At 40.4% G+C, this 20,353-nt stretch overlaps 1 protein-coding gene across 3 annotated transcripts in view; it reads right to left on the reverse strand.

Annotated features, from left to right (window-relative positions):
• NRXN3 (neurexin 3) overlaps nucleotides 1-20,353 on the reverse strand; it is a 1,478,719-nt gene that overhangs the window by 1,411,810 nt on the left and 46,556 nt on the right. For 2 of the 3 annotated variants that reach the window (XM_055304514.1, XM_055304513.1), the window contains exon 3: nucleotides 14,215-14,244. In XM_055304514.1, the coding sequence (XP_055160489.1) occupies nucleotides 14,215-14,244 (30 nt within the window). Of the gene's footprint in view, nucleotides 1-11,292; nucleotides 11,305-14,214; nucleotides 14,245-20,353 lie in introns of all 3 variants that reach the window. The other variant, XM_055304515.1, reaches the window with a different exon arrangement.

Below are 20,353 nucleotides of genomic sequence, written 5' to 3' on the forward strand. Positions count from 1 at the left end.
TCCATGTTTAGAATGCTCGCACCCTGGTATTTCCAGGACCTTTCTGATACTGCATTATCAATCATGACCTCAGCAGCCTGTGGATGATCTATCACAAATATCATCACGCAGTGATGGTGACGACAAGTTGGTTGCTTCTCAGAGACAACTTGGTGGGAGGGAGAAGAAAACACCAATGGGAGTTAGAAGGTCTGGGTCTACCGCCAACAAACGACAAATTATCAGCGTGGCAACAAACAGGGCACTTCTGTCCTTGAAGCATATGTTTTGTCATCCACAAAATCATAGTGGGGTGAACTAAAGGAATTCTAAATTCCCTTTGAGCTCTGAAATTATATGCTCCTAAAATTTGGGGAAGCAGATCAGCATTTTTTATAAAGTAACTCTTAGCTAAATGTGTTTATTTCTTCATGGCTCATGCAGTTTCATCAAGTAACATAATGAAATGCCTTAGTTCTTTGTGCACACAAAAAGAACAAACACCTGGAGAACACACTGGCTTTATCAGGATTACTTATTATTATTATTATTATCATCATCATCATCATCATTATTATTAGAGGCCCTCAAGGAAGAGGCCAACAGCTCCCTCTTGTAATGGCGGTGCCCAAAGACCTACTAAGAATAAAATAGAATCACAAGAAGCTTGGGTCTGTCCATGTTACTAAACTCTGCTAAGAGTTATTAACTAGCTCAGTGATTTCTAGTGCCTACTCAACAAGTATTCAGTTATTTCTATCATGAGGCAGGCACTGTTACAGGCACTAGATACACCACGGTGACCAACACACAAACTGCCCCTAAGTTTGTGGAGTGTATGTTCTCATGAACCATGGATTCCTTCCTGTTGCATAGTGCCATTTTAATTTGCACAGCACTTCATTGGCATGATATCAGTTATTACCCACCTACCAAGTAGGCATTGTACAAGCAAAGAAATGGAAGATCAAAAAGATTTGTTCAAAGTTCCCAGATCTATGGTGATATTGACAAGATATATTTATTATGACACTGATAACTCATGTTTGTTGCTAACATTTATGATAACTAATGTTTTTTTTTTTAAATGTCAGATCCAAGCTCTAACATAAGCCTTTTATATATAGTCTCTCAATGGTTCCCAGCCACACTGTGAAGAAGGTAGTATTATCATTCCCATTTTACTTATTAGGATAATAAGGCTTCACAAGGCTATATACCTCGTAAATATCAAGCACTACCATCGGTGCTCTGATCTATCGGGCTGTCTTCCCCAGTATCCCGAACTAGTCTTCTGACACGTATCTCAGTGCTCTTTTTATACCAAGTGCTGACCCTGCAATAGAATTATTCAAACTTGGGTATCTGGTGTTCCAGGCTCAACTGCCACAAGGATCAATCACTTTGGAATTGAGAATGTCACCCATCCCATAACAAGTTTGGCCAAGACATTTGTAAATGTTCATTATTGGTCACTTGGGGAAACCAAGCGGGGTACGGCTGGCTCAGCAAACTACATCTCCACAATCAGATAAATAGCCCCAGGCGAATGGCCTACAACAGATGAATCAATGGCAGCCACTTCATACTGAACAGACAGCACATAAATAGGACAAAGTCCGCCTTGCAGTGAGAGAGCCCACAAAATCCTTAGTTGAGCCAATGATTTCTAAACACAGTACAAGTAATTCTTTCTGGGAAGAATGTCTTCCACCTACGAGTTTACTGGGAGAAAAAATAAAAAGGCATGGAAAGTCAAAGCCTCAGAGTGATAGAATGAATGGTCTTAGCAATAAAGTGGACAAATAAGCACAACGACTGTTAACAGGCTCCAAATTTCAAAGTAAATAAAACTTAAAGTTCCCAGTAATTTTCTCATCTTATGCTGAGATCAGCCCTTCCTGGAGTGAAGCAGGCCATTTATCAGGAGTGTTGTTTACACACAGTAGATGGAGATCCGTTTGAGTACTTAGGTAATACAAACTGGAAGCATTTTAACAAGACTAGTGTCTTTAAAACTGCAGTTGTTTTAACATCTGTGTTATGCATTTTACCAGGAAGCAGTAATTTCCCTATTGAAACTAATCCATCCAAAAAACTATTCCCAATCAAAACAGAAAATGTAGTTACAAAGATTCTTGAGTAAAGCCAATCCAAAAGCCTCTTTCAAATTCTAGAGACATTACAACTTATAATATTAGACTTGGAAAAGACTTGAAAATTATCCTGTCCAAAGTTTTTCAACTGAACACTAGTTTTAATTCTAGCTATCCTCATCTAAAATGTAAATTATAAAAAAAAAAAAAGATTTCACATCAAATACATTTGGGTGACTTTGAAAACTACATTTTCTTTCTCAACAATGCATAACTTGTATTGTCATAACAAAGGCTCTGAGAAGTCCTACAGTCAAAAAATCTGTTTAATTTTGTCTTCAACCTATGTTTTGAGATTTTTCTCAGTGCTTTTTTTTTCTCGAAATATTATTAGCATTTCTCAAAATTCTTTTAGAAGTTGGCAATCTGGGTGAACACGCTGTATAATATCAGATTCTGAAAGATGACAAAACCTTCCCAAATTCACACACGCTTATATTTTTCCTTAGGTTTATTTTGAAAACAGGTGATGCACTAGTTTTAAAGAAATATTCCACTTAAAACGTCTCCAGTTCCTCTAGACTTAACCAATAAGCAAATGTTTAGTGTTTGATTGACCTCCACAGTCCTCCCAACAACCGGATAACACACAAATCACTGGAGACATGATAGTACACTACAAAACTCACATCATGAAGATCAAGTTCAGAGATAGCACCAATCGTTGGAAAAGGTGTTTTTTTCTGATGCATATTTTAAACCATTAAGCAATTCTTTTTTTAAAAGAGTTTATTTATTTATTTGAGAGAGAGAGGGAACAAGTGGGAGGAGTGTCAGAGGGAGAGGAAGAAGCAGACTCCTCACCGAGCGGGGCTCCATCTCAAACCCTGAGATCACAACCTGAGCTGACACCAAGAGTTGGACGCTTAACTGACTGGGCCACCCAGGCGTCCCACCATTTAGTAATTCTTAATAGTAACAAGGCACAACTGATCCTAATAACACACTAAATTCAGTTTAAATATTTCAAGAAAATGGGTTGCGAGATTTTCCTACCTCTGTTTGTTGTTTAACACCCATGTTATTTTGTTTTGAGAGAATTAGAATACAGACACATCTCCACGTGATAGTATTTGAGGTTGGAGGTTTAGTTTCGGAAAGTCTCCAGCCAAAGCGCTGACTGTCGTTTCAATAATGGATCCGCAGGCATTTGCAAGACACAGTCATTAGCTTATCTTTAAGTAAATATTTTGATTGTCAGACAGCTCGTTGCCAACAAGGTTCTTTTCCAAACACTCCTGATGCATCCAAGCCACTTGCACACTTATTTAATAATCTGCATCTGTGCTAAAATACGAACCCATCCTAAGAAGGTCGAAGCACAGAAAAAGCATGTTCCGGGGGCTCTTCGTTTAAAAGGGCTCCAGAACGTGTGGACCCCATTCTCTTTCATCACTGTGCTACATTACCATAAAGCTTAGGAAGCGAGCTATTACACACCATCATCCCTCCTAACCGCTATCACAGAAAATCACACACTCACAAAACAGCATTAATTGTCAGAATTAGCAACCATTTAAAAGGCAGCTGTTCTTTCACTCTTAAATAGGCTCCAAATTTCAGATCCTCTCCTTGTATGGGCGCCCTGATCTATTGCTCTTACGCACACGCTCACAGACACAATGGATCCTTAGCCGAGCAAATTTTCTTTTTAATTTTCTATAGTCAAAGAATACGAGAAAATATTATTAAGCAACATTTTCCACCCCGATACTTGCCATCATTGTTACAATCAGCTGACAAGCTTTCAACCTGCAGGGAAGCACTTGTTACAGCTCCAGGTGAAAGGGCTCTGATTTTTGTGGCGTTGGGAAAAAGAGCAATATCTCTTTAAGAGTCAACAGTAAATTAACTTGCCCCAAAGAGTGAAATAATTAGCAGTTAGTAGCTTATTAAAAGGATGGCAAAGGCCAAGCTGCCATCTGGGATCTCCAGTTTCTTGTGATTGTTATTATGTCAAGATGCACAAGCTGCATTAGCTTTCATGTCACCGCGCCTGCCCTTATTTCACATGTAAATTTTAATGAAAGATGCAGCACTTTTAAAAATCAGACGTCCACCAAAAAGTGTTATTAGTCCGGCTTTTTACAAAGCATATGGTCTTTTCTACCTCTGCTGTTCTACTAGCCACTAATGCCTTTGGAAAAAAAAGAAAAGCCCAATGATCTCAATTAGATGTTCTGTTTGTGCAGAAGGAAAGCCGAGTGCCATCATAGAGCACAGCTACACCTCACCAGAGGGCAACATTTGTGACTCTGTTTACACACAGTAAAAAACCACGATGCCTCCCTTTCTCACAAGGTTAGCCGCGCCTAATGAAAATGAAAGCACTCTGGAGCCTGCCTGCTGTTTACTACATGGATATGCACAACTCTGGAGTGGAGAAACTATATACCAAAAATCAGTGACAGAAAGCAGCACGACAGAAACTTATGGGGGTGATGGGTACTATATCTCGATCCGGATGGTACTGATATGGGTGTATAGAAGTTAAATATTTAAGCTGTATACTTAAGAGTGTAGATCTTACACACTCTACACTGTGTGTGCTCTCTCTTAATGAACGGGCAAATGAATAAATGAAAAATATCTGCTTGCTTATATGCAAAGAATACTTTCTTTTCTGTATCTGAAAATATAAAGGGTGGGTGATTTGAACTGAATTATTACCTGACAGTTTCCCTTTAAAATAAATTAATAAAATTAATTTTGAAACTCCAGATACATAATTAAGTTGAAAACTGAATTTATTTAAAACTTTTAGAGGAGAGGTAACTGTGACATCTGAAAGCTACTTTCAAACTGCTATGGACTGTCACCAGCATGTCAGAGGCCGGGCCCATATTTGCGTGGTCAGCCCTGTGTACTCAGCACCTGGCACCTGGCCCAGCACATCATTGGCTGTCTGTCAGTATTTGTTGAATGGTGAATAAACATCGCTTTTCTACTGTTAGAGCAGACAATATGCTAAATTCAGATGCACAGCCTCCCAGACTGTATTCTCTTCAGTACACTACAAATGGAACCTGTGAGAAAACATTCAACCGTTATACACCTATTGCTATGTATTTGGAGAAATTGTACCTCTACCCAGATACACCACACTGCCTTGCACTCCTGAGAAATAGACCATGACTTATACAAGCCCAAGCACACAAGGCAACGCACTTGCTTGTTCTCTTATTAAATATTTTTTCATGATGCTACCCTTCTAAATTCTCTTTATAAGTGAAATGTGTCATAAGGATATTACAGTTTAATTCAAAAGATCCTTTACCTATAGGTGCTATCAAAGTTAAGTTTATACGTGTCCACCTAGAGAGCTACAGTTGAAAATTATACATCCTCTAAGATTAACCAACTTGGTCTGATGAAAATCCATGCAAGTAGAGGACTATTCATTTTCAAGGAGAAAGTGTTTTATGATATACAATACACACATAAAATCTATGCATAATTGATTAATCCAAATTGATAATTGAGAAGGAAATAAACATGTTGCTTAGAAATCTGAGAAATATTTTCCTTTATGTTGTCAACTGGAATTTAATTGAAATATCTCATTGACCCATCATACAGTTTACTGATAAATCTGTTCACATTAACATTTTTTAAAAACTCCAAAAAACAACTGTTCTAAAAAAAGTCATCACTGTCCAATGAAAATTTCTAAATAAGGAAACCAAAAAAAAAAAAAAACACTTCATATTTTTAAAGCACCACTTCAAAGACATCAATGTCAAAAACAGAGAGTTGCTAAAATCAGGCAATTTTACTTTTATGTTGAAAATAAATCTATTTTCCCCCACAGACTTTCAAAATGTTAGAAGGGAAAAAAAACATAGAAAACAGGCTTCTTTAAAAAATAAAGTGATTTTATTCATTGTCAAGGGGACAAATCAGTGGTGGATGAGAAACAGATGAGGCAAGAGATGGAAATGTAGTATTGCCCCTATTTTATTATAATTAGATATTTATAGAGCACAGATGAGTTTATTTTCATAATTAGTAGCTGGCATTGCATTTACTAATTTGCATAAACAGTTGGCTATCAAAACAGTAACTACTTTGCAGGGCTCTCTGGTCCTAGCGGGACAAGAAGAGGGCTCAACTCCTCAAATAAGCTTTCTTAATGTTATTACCAGCAAAATACAATCTACATGAAATCACGTTCAAGTTCATATAGCTTGATTATCTCTTTCCAGATTGGCCAATATTGATTAGTTCAGCACTGGCAGGCGAATGATCAAATCTACATGGGGAAAAATGTGTAAATAAATTGGAATAGGTCTCTAAATTCTGACAGATTAAAGTATCGTAGGGTCAACATTATCTAGTTCAGCAATAAAGGGTCCTGTGAAGCAAAAGGAAAAGAAAGTAAATGCCTCCCAGCTGACCTTATTATTTAAAACTCATGCCAGTACTTGGCTAACATTACAGTCTGTTACCTCTCTTCCTGGTCAGTCTCAGCATTCACCATACCCTCCCCAAGAATGCCTACCCTATTTTACAAAACCAACTTCACCCAACACATGGATCGGGATCCCTGGCAGTAGTGCCAAGGGTAGGAAAGATTCCCATGCCCCGACCTCTGCTACAGGCAAGGAGGAATTTAATCAACCGTGCTGCCAATGACTACTTCCCACTATTAACATTCAGCAAGAAATCTTGGAGGAATATCTTACTCCTTCTTCCTCAAGCCAAAGGTCAAAAGTTTGTGGCCTACAGGCCAAATCATTTGGGGTGTGTATGTGTGTTCATATCTCCATACATAAAGCAAAAGTTGTCATGAGCTGACATATTTATAAAATGCACTTCTAACTTTTCTTGAGGATCGGGTGACACTGGGCATGCATTTTTCAGGGTAGCAATCAGCTGCAGCAGAGTAGAGGTTGCTGCCCTTGACAGGAACCAGTTTGCATTGCTCCCCACCACTCTATTGTTGGTCTTACATCAGGATTTTTCTTACACTAGAGCTGCTCCTTGATGATACCTATCAGGCCCCTGTTGACATTTGAGTCTGCAACACCTACCCTAAATTCAGTTTCAGGAAAAGTATTTGGTGACCTAACCCAGAATAGGCAATCCCTAAGTCAGTAAGAAAAGGAGGAAAGAAGCTAAAACACAACACTTAAACAAAGTCTGTCAAAATCAGGTCAAAAAAGCTAACCAAGACAGGTTGCTGAGTACCTTCTCTGGTCAGTCACATCTAGGGAATTAAATTTGCTTTTGTCTCATTTGCAGCCCAAAGGCACCCTGAATGTGCTGATTATCATTATAGCCTATACATTATACGTATACATATACATAAACATATATATCATGCTCAGTCCTGTAGATTTAACTTCATAATTCTTTCCATCATGGGTCTACTGCTTTGCTGGTCAGCTTTAAATAATGACAAGGTCTGAGGCTTTCTTTTCTTTGACAATCTCTTAAGAATAAATCCAGAGACCTTTCCTGCTTTTAGTCTAATGTAATTTGTGACCATTTCCTTCTGTTACTTGTACACAAAGGGCCAAGAGAAGGCCTGGGTGAGGAGAGAACTGGAACCAGAATATTTGGCTTCACTCTATCCCCCACTGGGACTTCTTTGCTCAGTTGGTTGGAGTAATGAGGCTAGTGATGAGGGGCACAGGTTGGTGTGCAACTCTGGACCAAATACTGAGCTAAGTACAGTGTAGGTGACAGAAATGGCCAAGACACAGCCTCTGTCCTTTAGGGAAAAGCTGCCTGAAACACATGAGTAAATCTGATTCAAGGCAGTTTGGCACAGGTACTCTGTAACAGAAGCACAAAGTCTGGCACACCTAGGAGGCTTGGCTTTAAAGTATAAGGGGAGGAAGGGTGTTCCAAGGACACTCAAGAAAGAGGACAGACCTTGGGTGAAAGACCAAAGGCAGAAAACCATAATGTGAATTCAGGCAGAGTGAGTTGTTGACTTCAGGAGACAGGGGGCTGGAAGGGATGATCATGTAGAGTGAAAAATATTGTAGAAAATAAAGCTGGGAAGGCACATTGATAATTATACAATGAGAATCCTTCAAAAGCTTTTGAACAGATGAGCTACATGATCCGATTTAATTTGAATTTTGCTTTATTTTCACTTTTAGGAAAATGACTGACAGAAAGATTAGAAGGATTAGAGATTTTGAGTCCCTTCCACATGCAACCTACAATGCTAGACACATCTGGACATTAACAAATGAATATGTTTGTCTTCCACATACTTGCCATCTTGTAGAGCAGAGTGGCCCAATTCCCAAATAACTCCAATATAAAATTTTAGAGAGATACATGAAGTGCAAGCTCATCTCTGAATGGAGCACTCAAAGATAGCATCAACTAGGAAATAAAATCTACGTGTGATTTCAGTGGGCAGAACAAAGGAGAGGGGGAGCAGTTACAGGGGAGAGAAACAGAATAAGTAAAGCTAGGAGACAAAGAAAGGTCCGGGAAGATTATCCGGTATCCTAACTGGCAGCAATTTTGCGTCTAAGATTAATAGGAGAGAAGGCTAAAAAGGAAAAGAAGCCCATATCAAGGAGGACTTGGAAAGTGACATAACTAATCCTGCACTCCATTTGGTGGAGAGCAGAGCTTAAGCAGTTCTCAGTTACTGGACAGACTGGAAAAGAATAGAGGTGGGAGGACTTAGGCTAGGGTAGTAATCTAATAAGGGTTAAGTGGAAACTGAACTAGGATGTTAACAGTAGAAATGCAAGAGACATCCCAGAAGAGAATCTCAACAAGATCTCTCAACTGATCACCCAGGACAGGAGACAGAAAAGTTCAGGAAAGATAGAAAACTATTCCTGGTTTTCAAGTCTGGGCGATGAGGAACATAGGGACACCATGAACAAAAACAGGAATGTCAAAAAGGGAAGCTGGATTGTGGCCAGCTGATATGAAGGTTCACTAGACATACTAAGGTCATAGTAGTGGAATATTTTTTTTTAATTTTTATTTATTTATGGTAGTCAGACACACACACACAGAGAGAGAGAGAGAGAGAGAGAGAGAGAGAGAGAGAGAGGCAGAGACATAGGCAGAGGGAGAAGCAGGCTCCATGCACCGGGAGCCCAACGTGGGATTCGATCCGGGGTCTCCAGGATCATGCCCTGGGCCAAAGGCAGGTGCTAAACCGCTGCGCCACCCAGGGATCCCAGTAGTGGAATATTTATATGGATATTTATATGCTACAGAGAATGCTAAGTGGCAGGCTGGAAGCTGAGATAGGTCAGTGCCAGGGAAATAGTTGGGAGGCACATACGTTTAAGGCATCCTTGGATCCAAGACGGAGTATGAGTAGAGGTTAGGGGTCAGATCCTGAGTTTCATTTCCACTTAATAGCCAACTGACTTAAGCAATTTAGCTCTTTGAGCCTTGCTCTACTTATGCATAAAGCAACAGTAACATCATCACGTACCTCATAAAACAAGCGTGAGGATTAAGTGCAATAAGGCATATAAAGCACATGGCACAACTGCTGGTATACAGGACATGCTCAGTGGTAGCAGCAGTAGCCAGAGAGAGAAAATAAGATACCATGTGCAAAAGCTAAAAAGATCTTGTAGGACGGTTTAGGGGATTAGGGAAAGAAAAAGAGAGATTTGAAGGAATGGGAAGGGAGGAAGACAAGAAGACTGATTCTCATGTATTCTCATAGAAGCCAGTGGGAGGAGGGGCAGAGGGCACAATGCCACATGCTTCAGAAGGGCTGAGTCCTGGGGAAGGACTTTGCCTCTTTGTCCTCTGAGGACACCACTGGCAGCCTCTGGTTGAATAAAGTAGAGAAGTGGAAGGGGCATACATAAATGTATGCTTCCACTCATCCTTCCTCCTTCTCTTCTCCCTTTCTCACCTCCTTTCAAAAGGCTCTAAGCTTATAAGGGGGTAAGGGTTCCCCATGACAAATTTCTGAGAATGAGCTTGCCTGTGATTAGTGTAAAAAGAATAGTCAATCAGCCGACTCCAAAGTAGAAAGGACCAAACTGCTTCCAAGGTAACCATACATAACTTTAAAAATCTAGAAAAGCATAACACTCAAAAGAGAGATGGGCCTGTTCACAGACTAGAGTTGAATCAGCATGTTCAATAACCTGTCAGCCCCTGCCTTCTTCAACATTCTCATGCCAGAATTCATATTTCCTATTCCTGTTATTTGCCAGTCTTTGTAGTGAGCAACAGCAAAGCACACAGCTCCACAGAGATAGGGCTGGAGAGTTAGAAGGGAAGAGAGGAGAACCAGATGCAGATACGTATTTATAATTTATCAATTAACCTCTCCCTTCAGTGCTGCACAGCTAATCCAATTTGAGCTGGTGAGCCAGGTTCTTGGATGCAGCTTTGAGGAGTGAGCTGTGCTCTCCCCAAAGGTGTGAAGCTGAAAGCCCCGTCAGAGCACTAGAGCAAGCCCACCCGCTCAGCACCTCTCCTTTTCCCTGCCTGCCTGGCAAAAGGTTGACTTCGGAAGTGAAAATCCAGTGTTACTTCTCTCCATGTTCTCCTTCCGATGTAATAATGCATTGTCATTCCCATGTTCTTTGACAGCCCCAGTCCCACCCTTCTCAGTTCATCACCCCAAGTCAGAACATTTCTACTCCCCAAAATGCAGGAAACCCAGAAGATAAAACAGCAATGCACAAATATTCCCCCCAAATTTCACATTAAATTTCAAGCAATTCACCAATCGTCTCCCCTTTCTTATTATCCTTCCTTCACAGATGTTGCCCCCAATTCCAGTTGTCCTCAAATAATAGAAGCAACGGTACACCATGTCACATCTCCCCTGTTCCTTCAATACATTTACTGGGAGAGAATCTTAGACTAACCCATGTTTAAGTAAAATAGTTCTGCATAATTACTTTCAGAGTCCCCTATTCCTGCTAGAAATAGCATGCCATAATGGGCGAGTCCCATCCTGGATTTAGAGGGAGGCAGGCCAACTCAGAATGATCCCCAACCACCGAACATGAAGTGCACTGAAGGGAAATGATACCATTGGCTTTTTATTTATTTATTTTTGTAGTTGTTGTTAAAAGCACTCAGTTATAATCTGGACTGTATTCATCAGAATCGACAATTCCCCTTGGACACATGAATATTTCAGAAGGCAGATTGATAGTTATAACGAGAAAAATAAAATCATCTCTACCTTTACTTCTACCTACAGAAATGAAGTAGAAGGTCCAATTAAGTAGAGGAAGCATGGTGTCCACCATGGAGGCGGTGAGAGAGAGAGAGAGAGAAAGAGAGAGAGCAGGGAGAGTAAAACATCAGCACGCTGCGGACACACAAAGAAATGTAACATACATAACAAAAATCCACAACAGCAAAGGCAACAGCACTACAGTATCTTGAGAAAGCAGCACTGAACAAATGCACAATGTGAAGCCTAAACAAGCCAAAACAGCTTCACCAGCTGCCTTCACCAGCTTCGTATTTAAGCTTTTCCCATTAGTTTCCACCCAGGCCCATCCTTAGAAACATGACAAAGTCTGCATGCAAAAGCACCGCACAGCCACATGTATGTGAAACTGCACACACTTAACCAGTGTAAAATTGGTTTGGGAAAGCCTCAAAGAAGCCAAGTTCCCTGGTATTTTCCCAATGTTAGCATGAGTCATTAGGACCAAGAGTGTCACATACATGTATAGGTGGTATACAAACAACACAGGTATTTCTGGACACATTTTCAAGGATCAAAAACCAATTCTGGAGATTCAGTGGGAACCAGACAGAAATCTTTCTTTCATGTTGAAGGAATAGGGGAAGGAAAGCATTATAGGTGGGAACCAGAGTCGGTGCTTTAGGCAATCATCACAGGGCAAGAACAGAGAAGGGAGAGGGAAGTACAGGAAAACATGAGAGGAAGGGAATGCAGTCAAAGGACCTTCTTAAAAATAGATTAAACTGCAAGTTGTGACTTAAAAACTTAGAGGCACTGACCACCCAGAAGAATTCTGCAACCTTTTTTGAAAACCTCTCTAAAGGGGAATTCATGGTATTTGTATCTGTCATTCCTTCATTGCTTAAAGACTCTGTTTCTGGAAAGTACTTGCTAGCCCCCAAGCATGTGTACCTGGGTGTGTGCGAATCCTCTACTCCTCACTTCAATCCTGGGGGCCCAAAAGAAGCTGAAGAGGGGGTGGGAGAGAGGGGGAGGTATACAATACAGATTTTCCACATGTTCTTCGTACTGATGTTGGGACTCAGCCCTCCAAAATACCTGAGTTGTACCTCTGAAGGATCTTAGATATCTAAATCAAGATTAAGGAATTCCCACCAGTGTATCCCATCTACCTAGTCTTTATCCTATCACAGCAGCCACATGATGCCCTCGTGCCCCCAAGCCACTGCAGAAGCTAGAAGGATCCCTAAAGAACAAAGGGGAGCACGAAGTAAAAAAGGAAAGAAGGGAGTCTGTCATCAGGACTCCAAGCATCTGCTTTTTCTGGTGGAACTGGCTATCAGAGCCAGGCCACCAAATTCTAGTAATTCAGAGAGCCTGGGTCATACTGCTTTGCTTTGGCAAAGATGTGCTTAACTTTCTCAAACTCCCAGATACCAGGCTGACATTAAGAACATCCTCTCGTCATACTCACTTCATAGTTACCTGCTATTGGCAGATAACTTTCCTCACTTTCAGACAAGAATAACGAGGTTTCATCCCAGTCTCTTCCAGCTCTAACATTGGCAAACTCACCCGACCTCTTGCCTCCAGCTCTGTTCTTTGACTCTTACACTATAGTAGACCATATCTTCATTGAAAGTCAAAAGTTCACATTGTGGATCTTGGCTCAGGTCTGGAGGACGCAATTCAACTGGAAGGTGCGCTTCCTCCTTATACTGTCTTATCAAGTCAGGATCCCCTCAACTGCCCACCTCCACAGCTCCCTGGACTTCATAAGCAAAATTTCTCAGCCCTGGGTGGTTTCTTAATCTGAGCATACTCCCCTTTATGGCAACACCATCTGACAGGTCCAATGAAAAGGGAAAAGGAAAGGGGAATGGCCCTTCAGGATTGTCCCACCCTCCTCAAAAGATCAAGAAAAGCCAGAAAACAGAGAAGGACCCCACCTTGCCCTTTACTTTGGTCCTCCAAAAGAGGCACCAAAGTCCCTTGCATTTTTAGAAAAGAAACAGACAAGAGAAATTAAAGTACAGTCTTTGGGTGTCAGGGCAAGGCAGGTAGACCAATCTTGCAATCATCCCAAGGCTCAGAAGAAACACAATAGTAGCAATTGAACAGTGAAGGAAAAGACAATTTTAAGTAGGCTCAGTTCTCAAATCCTGATTTAGGCTGATGATGTGGAAAATTTTTATTTAGGAGAAAAAGGCTTCATTCACAGCCCACCCTGTGCTTAGCTGAGCTGAATTTCCTGCACAGCTCATTCCCTGCATATTTGAATATTTTAGGTTGCAGATGCTGAATTTACAGATCTTTATATGCAGTTTTCTTCAGGGTGTATAATGAGTTAGAATCCTGCCATGAAGACATTAGCATGTTCTTTCGGTGGTTTTTTTGCTTTTATATAAAACTGAAAACAGTTAAACCCCCAAGGGCTTCCTTTGACCATGTGTGGCTCAAAGTCATTACAATGGGCAGTGGGATGGAGGGAAAGACAAAAAGGAAACCTTTACTCAGAGTGAAATTCAGGGAGAAGTCCAGCTCCTCTCCCCTCAGCCACAGGGCCCCAGCATGGGGCCTGGGGAGGAGCAGGAGGAAGTTAACCGCTCTGTTGCTCTGAAATTAGCTTCATTCACCCCCATTATCGACGCCGTCATGCCTTGTTTCATGCTTCTCTCTTGGAGGCAGCCCGGCAGGGCCAGCGCCCTGAATGACAAATGGTGGTGCAGAATGGACAAGCCAAGGGGATGATGGGGACAGGAAACCAAGATGCATTGGTTAAGGTACCCCCCACCACAGGGTGGCCCCTGCTGCCAGCCTGGCCCACAGCAGGAGGGACAGGCAGCAAAATGGCCTGCCAGCAACAATGAGGCGCTGAGCGACCAGCCAGAGGCACAAAGGCAAGCGGTTCAGGCAGCTGCCGTGCCACAAGCACAAAGCACCTACCTTGTTCACTCATCATGAGGTGGGAGAGGCCTTGAGGAAGGAAAAGATGGGAAGCAGGGGGAAGAAGGGAAGGGTAAGAGAAAAAGAAAGAAGACAAAGTTAAAATTCCAACACAATGCAATTGGCTTGTACTTATCAAGTGGAAGGAGGAGTGGCAGGGCATTCGCACACACTCAGGAGCATGCACCCAGTGCTGAGAAGCCAGCCTCCTGCTGCCGGGCAGCACCACGGCCCTCAGGTTTCAGGATGACCTTTTGTTTGCTGAACTGCTCCAGGCCTCATCATGAGAGTCTTCCTCTTACCATACTGTTCCGTGTGATGCTTAGGATTTGAAACAAATCTATTAAAAATTAGGTCCCTTGGGAAGGAGACTCAAGAGGCCAGGCCTAGCACATTTCCTTCTTTCTTTTAAATGGCTTTTTACAGTAATACATGGTCACTGTAGCAACTTTGGAAAATTCACAAAAGAAAAATCTGTGGTAATCTCACCATCCAGAGGTTACTGCCCAATTTTATTTCCTAGATACTGTATTCTTTTCTACAAAAATGGAATCATGCTGAACATACTAAATGAGTTCCTGCTTGCAAGAGTTGCTCAGACAACCTGAAACTACTTCCCGTCTCACTTTGTCTTAGCCCAGTGACTACCACCCCTGCCCTCCACTACTTCCCCACCACTATTTTGTCTAAAAAGGTCCCTCACCATGGATCAGGGACTTAGAGGCGAGCACTGAATGGGTTAAAGGAGGTACACAAGGTCCCAGTGAACAAATAGCACAACCTCTGGCTAGGTTCTTAAGGAAGTCAAGCAAGGCAGTTAGGAGCTCATTACTTCAAGGAAAGCATAAGCTCCAGTAAATCTATTAAAGAAAGATTTCCAACCAGTAACCAATGGTACCAGTTTGCTCTTCCTTTGCTTTTGTTATTACTGGAGATATTTGACAAACCCCAGGTCACCCCAGAGAACCTCTACCCAGAGTGAAATTTAGGGATATACAGGATTCATAAAGTAGAAAAGTCTCTGAAGTATAGAAATCCCCAAATGTTTTTCGAGATTACTAGAGATTTAGAAAAGTAATCAGAGGCAAAATATGGGTCAAGGAACTGACTTTTAAAAAGATCAGTGATATATTAAATACATAGATATATGTGCCATAAATGTCATGGAATCTAGTTTTTAAACAAATTTCATTAAACTATAATCACATTTTAAATGCACATTTCTGGCTTTCATTTCTCGAGGCCTAGCATTAATACTCACGGAGGAATGGAATCATGCCAGAGTAAGTCGTTCGCATGATTTGTTTCATTTAAAAAATAATTTTTGGTCTTTTTTTGTGAAGAGATAATAGGGAGACAGAACAAAGGGCTCTACCTTTGGCAAAGAGAAACCACGGTAGAAGTCACTATTCTTAAAATGCCTAATATTTCTGGACCAAGCCATCCAGATCAAGAACACTAAAAGGGAAAGTCTGGGGCAGGCAAGTGGGATACATGGAAGGGTAACTAATTCACAGGAGGATCATAAGAATTAAGAACTGAGAAGAAGTTCCAAGGAGTCACCTAAAAGAAGGAGTTAAAATGAAAAGAAAATAATACTATTATATATTTGCAAGTTGCTAAGAAAGTACAGCTCAAATGTTCTCACCACAAGAAATAAATGGTGATTATATGATGGGATGGAGGTGGTAGCTAATGCTATGGTGGTAATCATTCTGTAGTGTTTAAATGTATGAAATCAACATCTTGTACACTTTAAACTTAACACAATGTTACACATCAATTCTACCTCAATACAGCTGGGGGGAATGTTTAAAATTTGTCTTTCAAATTTAAAAATGAAAGGACAAACATTTCACACTTACAATTAAAGATGTTTAACAGCTCAGAGAAGCAGAAGAGAAATGGTAGGGCCTTTTCTTTTTTTGACTCAAATAGATATTTCAAAAAATGCACTGAATGAAGAGTAAACGGGACAATTGGTTTAAAGGGTATCCAAAGCCCTGGAGAAGATCTTACAGTTGGGCCCCATCTATGTGTTACCTATGTTTCTTTAAAGTACTGTCTCCCAGTGTACTTCACTGACCACCTACATCAATCATCTGGGAATGCCTGTTAACAGTGAAGATCCTTGGCCCCAACCCAAGGAATCTAATAAATTAGAATCTTGGGGAGGAGTCTGGGGAAAGATTTGAATTTTAAACAAGCTCCCCAAGTGATTCCCAAGCTCACTAGAATTTGAGTGGCATATAAATCAAATTTTGGTAAATTAAATTGTATGATAAATGCACTAAGAGGAATTGGATATTTAATGGAACCCTGCAGTGGATCCTTTTGTAGAAGAAAGAATCCTTTTAAAATGCAAATAACCCACCACCTGTGTTTTTTAAATTCAAATATGTACTTATCAGGCTTTATTAAGCTACATATGTAGTCACAGTATTGCAACTCAAATAAAATGTTCATATTCTTCAACTTCTGAAAATCTTAAATAGAAATATTAGACCAAGAATGCAGATCCAGGATCCTGATGTTAAAACTGGTTTTGCAGGCAATGAATCAAAATGGACAAGAAACAGGATGGTAGAAGGGAGAAGCTGTAACCATAATTTGGTTTAAGTTTTGCTTTTGGAGAAGGAAATTTTATTCCACTTTTAAGAGCTTTTACATCAGTATCTTCTCTTTTACAAATCTATCCTCAAAGCTTACAGAATTAAGAACTGGAACTCAACAATTTCAGAGTGTCCAGGGCTAATCTGAAATTGTTTCTGTCCCTTTCTATTCCCAGACACTCCTACCTGCTGCTAAAAATCTCAGGCCCTCCCCTCCAAACAAATGGAAGAACCAACAATCAACCAACCAAGTGATTCAAGTACCTACTATATGCAAAGACTGGGTAAGGTAGTGGAGAGACAGACAAGTATGGTAGATGGTCATTAACCTCTAGGCATTTAGAGTGTAACTGGGAAGATGTTATGTGTTTATATATACACAAACATGCAAATGACATATATTATTGGTACCTGACAGTGAAGTATAGGGGTTAAGACCAAGGACTTCAGAGCCCGATTTGAATCTTAACCTTTGTTACTTTCTAGCTTGTGACCCTAATGAAGTTGCTAAACATTTCTGCACCTTAATTTCCCTATCTGCAAAATTTGAATAACAATAATGCCAAATTCATAGGTTGTTCTGCCGATTAAATATGTGAATATATGTAAAACTGGGCCTGCACATGTTAAAGACTTCATAAGGATTATTATGGTTATTTTTATTAATCTCTAAAAACATACTGATGTGTGAGGCAACACCTAACACAATACTGACACACAGTTGGTGCTCAATATGTGTTTGGTGATTGAATGTGGAATGTATGAATGGATCATTACTACATGTCGAATGATGAATTCAGACAATAAAGAACACAGGACTGTGAGTGCGCCCTACATGTACAGAAAAGGTTTTTGGAGGAAAGTGAGATTTGAAATTAATCTTGGAAGATGATTTAGGATTGGAGAGATGGAGGACACTCCAGGTAACACCACCAACTCCCAGGATTACAGAGTGAATCAGTAAGGACTTTCCTACTCAACTTTTCAGAAGCACCTACAACACCGCCAAGCACATACTAGGCATGTAATACATGCTATTCAAAATAATAACGGACACATATAAACCATTCATATAAGGAAGAAATGGAAGGTGATCTTAAGGATGAGAGTAGTAATCATTGTATTAAGGCCCTGAATTTCAAGGCTAAAGAAAATGGACTTGCTCTTACAGCTGGTGGGACACAGTGAGGGTTCATGGGCAGGGGAATGACCCAGGGAAAATGATGTTGAGGAAAATTGCTTTGGCAATGGTGCAGACAGGATAGATGAGAAGGAAAAGGGACAGAGGCAAAAAGATCAGTCACAGGCAGAGGGCCTAGATTAGAATTGTGGTGGTGGGGAGGAAAAGGAAAGAGAGGATCCAACAGGCTTTGGATGACCGATGAGATGCTTTAGGGGAAGAGTGGATGGGAGGCTGAGTAAACACTGTCAGAAAGGTGGGGTGGGAGACGAATGGGGGTTGAGAGTAATGATGAGTTCTGTTTTAGGCATGATGAGTTGAGGAAACAAAAATCACTCAAGCAAAAATGTCTAAGATGCATTTTAAAATGTAAGACTAATGTCTGTGAGAACGTCAGGACAAATATCAGGATGTATTACCACCCCTTCATGGAAGAGAGGATCTATGCCCAGGTAAGTCAATGAATCTTCCAAAAAAGGAGCTAGAGCACTGAGTCTTAACCTGGAAGAGATGGGAGGGGTATTAAGGTATCTTGGAAGTTCTTTCCCCCCCCCATCATATTCAACATTAAAATAACATTTTACATTCAAAAAAGAAAAAGGAACTATATGGCTTTCAAATATAGATACAGAAAATAATGCTTAAAAAATCTTAACTGAGAAGGATATAATTAGTAAGGGAAAAAAAGGAATCTATACTGCATGTGTGTTATCTGTGTGGTTGATGAGGAAGGGGGAAAAATGAAGATTGGCCTTCTCATCAACCTCAGAAACAGAGGGTCAGCCACAGCACCCCCAAGCTACACAGCCAGCCCTGGGTCTAGCACCTGGCTGGATGTGGAGTTTGGCATTTATTCCGGGTATGATATTCAAAAGAAGACACAATCTGGAACAGGGGCTCGTAGAGGCAAAAGGGACATCGTTCACAACAGTCTCACCATGGACTCTGGATTTGAATAGATCCTCAACTAAGACTCAAAAGCCAGATCCATAAAAGTTCACCTAGTGGAGGGTAGGGAACAGGAGATGGGCTTGGATTAACCTTTGACAAACAGGATATTGAGAATTGCCAACACCGAATTCCTATGGAAGGAACTACAATGCCTTTAATATATATATATATATATATATATATATATATATATATATATATATATATTCATTAAAAAATTGAAAGCAACTGAAGTGTCTGTGTCTGGATGTCACACCCTGACAGAGTACTATGCTGCCCTAGCTTGATCCAGGGACCATTCTGGATCCCAACAAGATATCTGATATGTATACCCTTCCCCTCACTCTTTCTAGTGCTATATTCTACCCTCCTTGTACCTATCTATCCTGTGCACAAGTTCTCAGAGTAGATACAAGAGCAAGAAGAGGAAAAGATCACCAGTAGGTAAGACATACAAAACTGAAACTGCCTTAGAACAGACTGCAAATCATATGCAAATTATATGCAAAATATACGTATGGCCCTCTAAACTCTGCTACATCCTTTGGGAAAATCCCCATGGAGATAGCAGCTTTTGCAGTTTGGGAGAATGGAAATGGCTATGAAAGCAAAGTCATTTGTAAGCGGCTGTGGCCATCATGAAGCCTGTCATGAGAATGACTGATACAGAGAAAAGAAACCATTTACTGAAACAGGCAAGAGGAAGATGCAGTGTTCAGGAACCAGGCCAGAAGTTGAAGGCCTTCATAATTTAAGTTAATACTGTCTCCCCCCTCAAACCTATAATATCCCACCTACCTCAGATGGTTTTCAATCCATCCTACCTTTCTTCATTTTACCTGAGTAACTGGGAAAAGTATTTCAAGGGAAGAAGAAAGTTGTTCATTGGGGTTAAAAAAAAAAAAAAAAGATTCAGAAAAAAAAAAAAAGATTCAGAAAAAAAAAAAAAAAAGCAAGTTATCTCTGCCAAGACTTTTCTTTCATTTACTTTCAGGGTAACTTTTATCCCAGGATAAAATCCACATACATCATCTCTTTTTCCATACTGAAGAAGAGAAATTAAATGTCACTAATTGCTACAAGTGCCAAGTGCTAACGCTGAATTCTTATGAAGCTACAAGGACTTTTTAAAAGAGTAATTACATAAAATCAGAAGGTAACAGAAACATTCATCGACGTTTCCGGAGGAACTAAGGATATAGTAAAGGTGGTAAGGGGTGGGGCCAGATGAAGGGAAGCCACAAGTGACCATGACTCTAAGGTAACTGAGAATTTGGAAAAGAGAGAAGGAGAAAGAAGAAATACACAGACCATTTTAAGCATTAGAGGAAATTTGGTGAACTTGGAAAAAAGAATTATGACAGCAGTTAATAATTGTTGACTGTTTACTGCAGAC

Source organism: Nyctereutes procyonoides, unplaced genomic scaffold, assembly GCF_905146905.1.
Source record: "Nyctereutes procyonoides isolate TBG_1078 unplaced genomic scaffold, NYPRO_anot_genome, whole genome shotgun sequence".
Classification (NCBI taxonomy): domain Eukaryota; kingdom Metazoa; phylum Chordata; class Mammalia; order Carnivora; family Canidae; genus Nyctereutes; species Nyctereutes procyonoides.